Source organism: Dermochelys coriacea, chromosome 11 (assembly GCF_009764565.3).
Source record: "Dermochelys coriacea isolate rDerCor1 chromosome 11, rDerCor1.pri.v4, whole genome shotgun sequence".
NCBI lineage: Eukaryota > Metazoa > Chordata > Testudines > Dermochelyidae > Dermochelys > Dermochelys coriacea.
The window spans coordinates 684,647-695,717 of NC_050078.2; the positions used below are offsets into that span (position 1 = coordinate 684,647).

The following is an 11,071-nucleotide window of genomic DNA, read 5'->3' on the forward strand; positions in this document are numbered from 1 at the left end:
CAGCCAGCTCCCCAGGTCCCTGGGCCCTGCCGGGAACACGGGCTCTCGGGCTCCAGTCCCACTGACTGCGCTGCAAGCAGCTGGAGATGGAAATCTCCGTCCCCCCAGGCACGCTCTGGCTTGGCGTCTCCCAGCGGGGGGCAGGGGCTGGGCTGCGCGGGGTGGAGCCCAGTGTCACGGAGTGTGGGGGAGTCCGGGGCCTGCACCCCTCTTCCTGGGATTCACCAGGACTCTCAGCCAGCCAGTAAAACGGAAGGTTTATTGGACAATAGCAACACAGTCTAAACCAGAGCTTGGGGTACAACCAGGACCCCTCAGTCTAGTCCTTCTGGGGGGCAGGGAGCTTAGACCCCACCCCTGGGTTTCCCTGCGTTCCACCACCCAGCACCAGCCTGAAACTAAACCCCCCCAGCAGGCTCCCTCCTGCCGCCTTTGTCCACATTCCCAGGGCAGAGGTATTACCTCCCCCTCCCGCTCCTGGCTCCAGTTACAGGCTCTCAGGTCTCCCGTCCCCAGTGAAACCCCCCTGCCACATTCCCCGGTCAACACTCCCCCTCCCTGCTGCGTCCCACCCAGTGACCTCCGAGGCAAAGCAGGGGCCAAGAACCGTCTGGGAGCCCGAGGGCGGAGCCCAAGGAGAGCCCTGTGTGTGCTGGGCAGCGAGCGAGTGCAGGGCGCTGCCCCCCAGAGCTGGGCACAGCTGGACTGGGAGTCTGCACACGCCACCTGGCGTTAGGCATTGGCACAAGGGAAGCAGCCCAGGGCAGGCAGTGGCACAGCCCGGCCAGTGGCTGAGCACCACGGAACCGAGAGAGGGAGCCACACTCAGGACCCTGAATGAGCCCGACCAGAGGGGAGGGAGACCATACGCCATGGGGCTCCAGCGGAGTGGGGAGGCACCATGGGGGACCCAACATTCACTTTCTGCCCAGAATGTTCCCCAGGGGTCCAAGGCCTATTGAAAACCCATATTAATGGTCCAGCCAGCTCCTTGGCCAGCTCCTTTGGAACTCTTGGGTGCCTATTCTCCAGCCCTGCTTGTCAAGCTGTCTGAAGGGGCTCATAAAGGGAAGCCCCAATCTCAGGGCTGACTGCAAAGAAAAAGGACATACCCCCACACTGGCTGTGAGTTCAGGATTCAGATTCCACCCACTGAGTACCCAGCGTGAACTCTCCAGCACTACACCAGCTTTACCACGGAGTCCCCATGGTGCCCTGGTCTGTCTCACCACCCAGGGGAGCAGCCTCTATGACAGATGGGCCCAGGCACCAACAATCCAACGTTCAGATTTCTCCCCGTCCCACCTCCCCCCCAGCAGCTGCATCTCAGCTCTGCTCAGACAGCCCTGGGAGCCGCGCCCGGGGATTACTGACTGAGACAGGAACAGAGCGAGCTATTTACCAGATGGAAGCAGGTAAACGGCCCCAGCTAAGCTCCAGGCCAGGTTCCAGAGGTGACAGATGCTGCTGGGATTCTCCAGCTAACCCAGGCCATGCTGCTGGGGGTCCCTGCCCCATGCTGCAGAAAGCAGCAGTCCCTTCTCGGGGCCCCGCCGGAGTCCTGGTGTCACAGACAGGACCCAGCCTTGGCTGAGCAGTAACGCGCCAGCTCTTAGCTAGGCCCCGGTCAGCACGTGCCTGGCTGGCGCGGGTGCACAGAGCCCAGCCCTGCGGGCCAGCACAGCCGACCCCGGGAGATACGGAGGGGTGACAGGATAATGGATGAGGAAGCTTCGTTCAAACTAGCAGGCAAGAGACATGAGGCTGTAACTAACGCCAGGAATGTGACACACAACTTGTTTGTGTCAATGTCCAATTGGAGAAGTCGTGGGGGGGCGTCTTGGCCGGGGCTGAGCCGGCCCCTTGTCACGAGCACTCGCGTCCAGACCAGCCGCACCCAGGCACCATGTCCTGCCAGGGACTCGTGTTCCCTCCTGCGAGTTCACGCTGCTGGGCCCAGCCCACTGCACGGCACCTGCTCCCGCCACAGTTACTGAGGATCGAGAGAAACGTGTCACAGACCCTCCGAGCCTGGGGCGCAGCCGTTCTCAGCGAGATCGATACCCGGCACCTCCGCCAGGCCAAACACCGAACACATTCTTGTGAACCTAGCCTCTCTGCTAACGGCGCTACCTGGGCGAGCGGCCTGGCTTCCCACTCCGCCGGGGGTGCGGCGAGGCCAGCGTCGCCCCCGATTTCAAAGGGCTAACCCTAGCAGCATCTGCTTGCCCCCCTGCAGCGGTGCCAATGCGGCACCCTCACCGGAACATGTGAGGCAGCCGTGTGCGGCAGGGCATGGTGCCAGAGAGCGGCGCTCGCCCGCTGTCCTATGCTCTGTGGCTGGGGCCATGTGTGGGGCAGAGGGGCTCCCGGATCTGCCAGTATCTCAGACTGGCTCCATGCTAGGAAGATCCCTTCCTTCCTCCCGGCCGGGCCGGGCACTGCTGCCCCAGGGGAGGGGCCGTGCGGGTAAGTCCCGGCCCTGCAGCGGGGCGGCCCCTCCCGCAAGGGAGTGATGGGTGACGCGGCTGGGTCACGTGTTCACCGGGAGACGTGCCCGGCACCCGTCCTGTCGCCCCCTAGTGGCCTCTGCTCTTAACACCCCGGTGCCCAACGGCTGGGCGGGCGGCCCTCGGGCACTGCTGCTGCCAGCACCAACCAAGCCCCAGGCTGCGGCAAACGAGCAATTGCCACACAAGGTGCAGGCGTGCAGAGGGCACAACCATGCAGCCAGGGAGACTGGCGCAGCCCTGCCAATGCCCCTCAATCCCGACCCGCAGCCTCCAGCTATCCCAGCTCTGCACTCCCCGCTCTGCGCTGCTCATGCCCCTTCCCTCAACTCACCCCCAGCCCCATTCTGGCTCCTCCAGCCTGGCCCAAGCTAGCTTGACCCAAGGCCGTTCCTGCGCCCGGCGGTTCTCGGCAGCACCGCGGGCGATTCCTCAGTGGGAAAGGGGGAAATCCGGCTTCAAACAATTATTGGTTTTTCCACACGACTGGCTGCAAACTTGTTAATGTTTTTTAATGGGTGAGAAGTGTAGACGGCAGCTGCCTGGGAAATGAGTCGCCGAGCAAACCGCGGGACCCTGGCTGGCTTTCAGCTCTCCCGCGGCTCCCTTGCGCACGCTGCCGTCTATAAATAACGCCCCGTCTCCGCAATGGCAGAACGGCAGCGCTGGCTACAGGCGTCGGACATAAAACCGTCCCTCTTTATGGCTCCAAACCATTTGCATCATTTAGTGCAGCTCCGTAAACCTTCTGTTCTCTGCACACCGCCGTGGTGCTAACAACTCCCGACAGCACGTGCCGAGCTCCCAGCACCGTGCCCAGGGATCCCGGCACCGAGCGATGGCTTCCCTGCCCCCCTGCCGAGCAACGGACACCCCCCTCGCTCCCTCTGAGCACCATCGTCTGGCACGCAGCTCCCCTGCTCCCACCCCTCCCCAATGCAGCACCCAGGATCCTGGCATGAGCCCTGCCGCATCCCCCCTGCGGTACCACAGCAGCCAAGACCATCAAGCACCGAGATACACCCCCCCAGCCCCCACGTGTCACCTCAGGGCTGCCTGGCCCCCCTTGGCACGATGGATCCCCCCAGGATCCCCTGTACCAACCCCGCTACCGGCCAGCACAGCTGCAGGCGCTGCCCGGCACAACCCTGGCACAGGGCCACACCACCACGCCGGGGGCCTGGTGCAGCATTCGGGGGGGGGCGGGGTGTCTGGCCCCAGGCTCTGCAGGACCCAACCAGGAGAGGCTGAAGGGAACCAGGAAGGAGACTGTGGGCAAGCAACAGCTGCTCTTGTCCTGGCCTCTCCCAGCAGGGGGCGCTGTGGGGAGCGGGGCAGGAACGCTGGCTGTGGGGGGAACTGGTGGCTACTCCAGTCCCAGCCTCTCCCAGCAGGGGGCGCTGTGGGGCCAGTGGGGTGCTGGGGGGTTCTGGGCTAGGGAGACCCTGGCTGGAAGGTGGCTGCCCCGTGGTCCTGGCTGGAGGGCACTCAGTGCCCCGGGGATTGGAGGATGCTGGGTGCGGCACTGTCCCCGTGGCCTCAGGCTTCCGGACCCCAGCCCGGTGCCAGACACGCCTGCCCTGCTGAGCCCGGGTGGTGCCGGCACCAGGGTCCGAACCTGACGGGCTGCCCAGCACTGTTGCAAAGCACGGGCCAAGGGGAGCTGCAGGGGGGCAGGGGGACTGTGGTCAGGGCTGGGGGCCGGGGCTGGGGGTGCACAGCTCCTGACCATGGCCCCAGGCTCTCTGTCTCATGAATAGCAAAGTCACTCATTTGCTTTTGAAAGCCTGCCCCAGCTCACCAGGCCCGGTGCTCGGGGACAGGCCCGGGGAGGACCCCTCAGCGCGCCAGCCCCACTCGGTCTCACTCAGGCACCGGGGAAGCCACGTGGCTTCACCGCCTCTTTGGCCTGAACCTCGGCGCCTTCCGCCCCCCGCTCCACGCTACAAGCTTCCGGCAGCGAGTCTGGCTGAGCGGGGCGCCCAAGGGAGCTGTGCAGCCCCCCGGGCAGGGTTGTCCTTGGTTAGCAGAGAACAGTCACAGTCTGGTTTCCCAGAGCCCCAGCCCGGCAGGGCAACCCCCTGGTTCCCGCCCTGTCCCTCTCGCCTCTGTTCAACCCCCGGCCACTGGCCAGCCCCACCTGCCCCTCCTCAGCCCTCTGTTCCGAGCTGGTCAGGCCTGGCTGGCTCCCTGCGGGGTGGGACGCCCAGGGGTGTTAGTTGCTAGGTACCAAACGTCCCAGCTGGCCCCTGTGCGGGGAGGGGCAGCCAGGGGTCTGCAGCCCAGCCACATCCCCAGAGTAAAAATAGCCTGGAAATGTGACATTTGTGGCACGTGGCTCTGGCGGAAAGGTCAGCGAGAGGCCCCGGGGTGGGGGCGCCGCGGATTAGCCGGGGGAGTTCAACGGCGCCTTTGTCAGAGCCAGGAACGAACACACAGGAAATACGGGGAGGGGGGAGGCCCCAGCCCACAGCTGAACCGGGCCCCTGGCAACACGGATCCCCCGCCCTGCCCCTGCCCCCAACAGCCCAGCCCCGGTGGGCACCGGTGCGAGCGGCATGGCAAAGCTGCCCATCGCCGTGGTGTCTAGGCTCAGCCTGGGCTCCAGCAAGCAGCCGGGGGTCTCCACGCGGCTCGCCGGGCTGCTTAGAGCGTCGGCCTCGGGGACGGCAGCCGCTGAGCAGGGGTTTCCCGCGTGACCCATGGAGGGCGAGCTCGGGGCTCTGGCAGGTCCCACCACACCAGGGCGCTGCCCCGCCTGCCCCTCGGCAGCCCCCACAGGGCCGGCGCAGGGTCGCCCTGAGTCAGCAGAGCAGGGACCCTACGTCCCCACAGCCCCTTCCGGTCGTGCCCAGGGACCCCGAGTCCTGCCAGCTCCCCGCGGCCTCCCCACTGCACAGAGGGGGAGGGATTCACCCAGCGTCACACAGCGACGACCCTCGATCTCCCGGATTAGTGCCCGATGCCTCCGTCCACCAGCATCCTCATACAGCGCTGCCGGTGCCCCTCTCTCCCGACCCACAGCCCCCTGCTAGCCCCCCAGCGCTGCCGGTGCCCCTCTCTCCCGACCCACAGCCCCCTGCTAGCCCCCCAGCGCTGCCGGTGCCCCTCTCTCCCGACCCACAGCCCTCCTGCTAGCCCCCCAGTGCTGCCGGTGCCCCTCACTCCTGACCCACAGCCCCCCTGCTAGCCCCCCAGCTCTGCCAGTGCCCCTCTCTCCCGATCCACAGCCCCCCTGCTAGCCCCCCAGCGCTGCCAGTGCCCCCCTCTCCCAATCCACAGCCCCTCTGCTAGCCCCCCAGCGCTGCCAGTGCCCCCCTCTCCCAATCCACAGCCCCCTGCTAGCCCCCCAGCTCTGCCAGTGCCCCTCACTCCCGACCCACAGCCCCCTGCTAGCCCCCCAGCGCTGCCAGTGCCCCTCACTCCCGACCCACAGCCGCCCTGCTAGCCCCCCAGGGCTGCCGGTGCCCCTCTCTCCCAATCCACAGCCCCCCTGCTAGCCCCCCAGCTCTGCCAGTACCCCTCACTCCTGACCCACAGCACCCCTGCTAGCCCCCCAGCTCTGCCAGTGCCCCTCACTCCTGACCCATAACCCCCCTGCTAGCCCCCCAGCTCTGCCGGTGCCCCTCACTCCCGACCTGCAGCCCCACAGCTCTGCCGGTGCCCCTCACTCCCGACCCACAGTCCCTGCTGTCCCCTGCATTTCCATAGGCCTGGACCCGGTGCCTGGCTCTGTCTGCTCAGTTTCTTCTCTTGCTGCCTGATCCTGGAGGCTTCGCCCCCCACCCCGGCCGGCTAGAGCTGCGCAGACTTGCCGGGTCCCGGGGACTCCCCCGGCACTGACCCGGTGGCTTAGGGCCGAGCCCAGTACCTCGAAGGCCCCTGCCCGGAGCGGCTGGTCTGTGCCAGGCTCCGGGGATCCTGCCAGCTGCGGTGGTAGCGCTGCCAGCTCTCGGCAGCCTCCCCGGGGCCGGGGCCGCGGGGCCGGAGCCGAGACAAAAGGCTTTTGACAGGGATTTCGCTCTTCAGATCAGCCGCCACCCTGAGCGGGCGAGGGAGCCAGCGATCGCCCCCGGCAGGTGCACGGGTTGACAGCAGCCGGGCTGGGGGCTCCTCCATCCTCCCCCACCTGTCCCTGCCCAGGCTGTTCCTGCAGGCTCCAGGCACTGCGGGGCCATGAGCGGTGCCAGCCCCCGGGCAGGGGCCCGGCGCAGTGGGGGTGGGGAGCTGCCAAGGACAGGGAGCAGAGATCGATAGACCGGACCCTCCCCCGCCTGCCCAGTGCCCGCTCACGGCCTGGCTACCAGCCGGGGCTAAACCGGCCCCTGCCAGCCTCAGGGAGCGACCCCTCCCCACCGTGTCCCCACCCTCGCTGCATGCTGCTAGGGCCCCTGCGCTGGGCTGGGGCAGGACTGGGCCCCGGGCCCCGGATCAGGCCGCCGGGGCAGCCGGCATCCCACCAGCTGCTGCCAAGGACTAGCCCAGGAAACCTCCCGCTGGAGCGTGACGACGATTTCCAGCCTCACGGGCTCCCTGCTCCCGCCACCCCAGGCCCCACCAGAGACACGGGCCCCCCAGCTGCCCCCGCCAAGGCCGGGAAGAGCTGCCAGGCAGGGCGGGGGGCAGCGAAGCCAAGGGTGGGGGCCCGGGGCCTGGCCTGCTGCCCGGGCCCCTGTGTCTCTCCCACACCGGAGCGCAGGGGGACCCGCAGTCCAGCAGCTCCGCGCCCCCCTGCAGGAGATTTACAGCCCGTCCCGGCTTTATGACTTGGAAGCTGCTTACGCCGGGGATTTTCCCCTGTGCCGGCCCGTAAAGAACCAGGCTGGTGATGGGCCAGAGGCTGATTTCCAACTCGCTGCCTGCAGTACAGGGTCCTGCCGGGTATTTTGCACAGCCCTGCCCCCCCAAGAGAGCACACAGGGCCAGACCCGCCAGCCCCACTGCTGCCCCACAGCTCCTGGCCGGAGCGCTGCTCCAATCCACCTTCCCCAGGCGCCCTCCCCCTGGGACGTGCGCACACCAGGTCCCGCGGCTGAGTGGGGTGAGAACCCAGGAGTTCTGTGCCTACCCCAGCACAAGCCGGGGGAGGGGAGTAGCGTCTGGCTCTTCCCCCCCAGTATGTCCCTCCCCCCGGCACCAGCCCCACACCTCCAGTGGGCCCCCAACTCCCGCCCCATGGCACTGCCCATCCCTCCCCACGGCACCCTGCTTAGAAACGGCCCCATACGGCAACCCCGCCACCCCACACCGCCATCAGCAGGGCCCAGCACTTTGTCCCCAGGGAGTCTGGGGTCTGCCTCAAAGGGCTCAGTGCCCCAGCAGGACCCAAGTAACCCAGCGCTTAGCCAAGCCCTCCAGCGACGGGCACTGCCACCTCACACAGGCAGCCCCATGGCCAGCCCCCAGGCCCACCCCTCCCCCCTCCGGCTCCCCGGCCCCCCAGCTATTCTACGCCAGACCTTCGGCCTTCGATCCCACCTCAGCAGGCTCAGCCCAGGGACCCCCTAGCCACGCACCCTGGAGGGGGCAGTGAGGAGCCAGGCGTCCGCGCCCCCCACCCCCTCCAGGGGCCAGTGCACAGAGAGGGGATCAAAGTGCAGGGCTCCTGGCTCCCAGCCCTGTGCTCGTGCCCAACAGTGAGACCGGCCATGCCCCCTGTGCCCCCCGCGGGCACCCAGCAGGGAGAGGGGCAGCATCCTGCACTCCCCCTGCCCTCCACAGGCCGCCTCCCCCGAGCCCGCCTCTCCTCTCCATCTCTCCCCCACCTTCCTCGGGGTGCCCCCTCACTCTACAGAGATGGCATCTCCACTGGGCCAGCTCTGACCTCATGCTGCTGGCTGAGACCCGCTGCCCTGCCCCCGGTGCCTGCAGCTCCCATCCCCGAGCCGGGCGCGGGCTGCTGCTGGCAGCGCTGCTCCGGGAGCGCAGAATCAGGCCGCGTGGCAGCCGCAGGAGGGAAGCGGCTCATTTCCAGAGTCATTACGGACGCCAAAGGTCCCATCAGGTTTTCCGCCTGCTCAGCACATTGATTTCCCCAAAGCACAGCGGGGATTTGGGGCTTCAGGCTCCAGAGTGGAGCTGGCGCCCGCGCTAGCGCTGCCCGGCTGGGAGCCTCGCTGCCTGGACCAGCACCTGGAGGGCGGCCTGGGCCCCGGGCCCCGGCGTGGAAGGGGCCAGCCCAGAGCTGTGCAGGCTGCCAGGGGAGACGGAGGCACATTGGGAGCAGCAGCTGCTTGGGCGCTCCAAGCACACATGACCCTGGCACCCCGGGGGTGTCTCTCCTCACGAACCCCCTGCCAGCCCTGGTGCAGGGGGCTCTCTCCCAGCACAGCAAGAAACGGCAACTTCCCAAAGCATCCAGCGACCCCTCGGCTCTCCCCGGGTTCCAGCTCTGCAAGTCCCTCCATCGGGGGGCCCCAGAGCCCTGCCCCCAGCGTGGGTCAGCCCCCTGGACAGAGCTCTGGCGCTCGGGGAACTTGGAGGGAAACTCCACCAGACACAGCTGGAGCAGCAGGAGGCTGGGAGCCAGCGGGGGCGGGCGCCCAGGGCCAGGCACCTGCAGCCGGGCGGGGACTCACCACGGTGAAGTTCCGGGAGGAGCACTTCTCGCCGCTGAAGTTGCAGCTCTGGAGCATGTCGTCGAGCTGGTGGCCGGTGCGGTTCAGGATGTCGGCCATGTCCGGGTCGGGGTAGAGTAGGTCAGCCGCCCTGTGCCCCTCGCGGTCCTTGGGGGGCAGCCCGGTCATGTTGGCCAGGTGGAAGATGTCGGCGTCGGAGAGCGCGGAGTGGCGGAACCGGTTGATGTTGCAGATGGTCACGGCCGGGAAGAGCATCTCGCGGGCAGCCTCCTCGTCCAGCGCCGTGAGGTGCGGGCGCTCCAGGTACAGCAGCGCCGAGCGGGCTGCCTGGGACAGGAAGAAGGCCAGTGAGAGCAGGAAGGCGAACGCCCACAGGGTCTGCCGCACACCCAGGCGTCCTGACCCGCAGATGTGGCCAAGGCCGTGCAGGGTGCTGGTGCCAGCGAAGGTGGCCAGGTCATGGGTGCACCGGCGGCTGGGCTCCTCGATCAGGCTCTCCTTGTCCCCTTCTTCTTCCTCCTTCTGCTTCTCATCCTCCTCGGCAAATTTAATTTTACACACGATCTCAATTGGCATCTGCCCAGAGCGGCTGGCGCGCCCACCGTGCCCAGCCAGCGAGCTAGCCCCCGGCGTGGGGACCCGGCCAGACCCGGGGACGGGCACGGGGGAGCCTCCTCTGTGGCAGGACACCTCACCCGCCGAGCGAGAGCGGGGCGATGCCAAGGGAAGCGCAGCCCTTCTCCGGCGCTCCCAGCCGCTGCTTCCCTCTTGTCTCACTAGTCGATCGTCTCCTTGTGCCTTCGCTTATCAGCACAAATACAGCTGTCAAATAACCCGGCCTCTGCCTCCCCTGCGCTGGCTAAGACCCGGCAGACACAGGCAGCGGGTAGGCAGCATGTGCTAATACAATCCAGGGAATACTTAATCATTCAAGACATGTCACCGTCATTTCCCCGTGCAGCCCGGCGCGTGAGCAGAGGCAGTGGGCAGGGACCGGAGCCCCCCGGGCAGGGGCGCTGCGCCGAACCGAGCCCCGCCAGCCCCGGCCAGCTCCAAAGTGCTGCTCTAGCCACTTGTTAGAACAGCTCGGACGCGGTAAAGTGATGCCAAGGAGAGCAGAGAGCACTGCCGCTCGCTGGCAGCTCCGCTCACCCGCCGGGGCCTGGCACCCCCTGCCACGAGTTCCTGCCCCAGGAGAGGAGCAGCCACCGCGGCTGGAGCGGGGACTAGGAGCCGGAGGCAGCCTGCAGCCAGCCAGCCCCTCCTAATCCCCCGGCTGTGGATCCTCCTGGACGTTAACCGCCTCCCTGCCGCACGGCTCCTGCTCCCAAAGTTGGGAGGTGCAAACCCTCCGGCTCCTGGCACCCGCGAGGCCGTGCCGCCCGTGCCCTCACCGCGGGCCACCCGCCTCCTCCCTCGCTGGCTGCGCGATCCGGGCGAGGAGGGGAGAGGAAGCTGGCAGGAGGAGCTGCCCCGATCGATGGCGCTCCCCGCGGAACAAGCAGCGGGAAAAGTGAAAAGGGTTATTGATCCGTGCGAAGCAGCAGCTGTCAGGGATTAGGGCTCCCTCCCCTTCCTGGGAATTAATGCCGCGCGGAGCGGAGCCCGAGCCGGCTGCAGCTCTGCATGGGCCAGCGGTTCCCTCAGCTCCGGGCTGGCCAGGCTCCTGAAATCGCTGCTCGCCAGGTTCCTGCCCCCCCATGCCCGAAAGGGGGGACCAGGGAACCTCAGGCAAACACCGTTGGGCCTGGAGACGGGCCCCGGAGCAATGCACCACCCAGCTCGGGCTGGCTCACCCAGCGTGCCTGGGGGTCTCACCAGGCCCCAGAACCATGGGGCAGGATCAGCCCCACTGGGCAGCTCCAGCCTTCGGCCCACACGCAGGGGGCGCGGCAGGGCCCAGCACCCACCGATGGCCCCAGCCCGTTCCAAGGCCGGGGCTGCCCAAGTGGAGGCAGGAAGTCACCATCTGGGCCAGAGTGG

General features: G+C 67.6%; 1 protein-coding gene across 1 annotated transcript in view; it reads right to left on the bottom strand.

Annotated features, from left to right (window-relative positions):
- The window catches only part of ASIC4 (acid sensing ion channel subunit family member 4), an 87,142-nt gene extending 76,562 nt beyond the window's left edge, over positions 1 to 10,580 (bottom strand). Inside the window, exon 1 of the mRNA XM_038422840.2 lies at positions 9,089 to 10,580. Coding sequence (XP_038278768.1) covers positions 9,089 to 9,664 — 576 coding nt within the window. The 5' untranslated portion in view covers positions 9,665 to 10,580. The remainder of the gene's footprint in view (positions 1 to 9,088) is intronic.
- Positions 10,581 to 11,071: the final 491 nt, after the last annotated feature.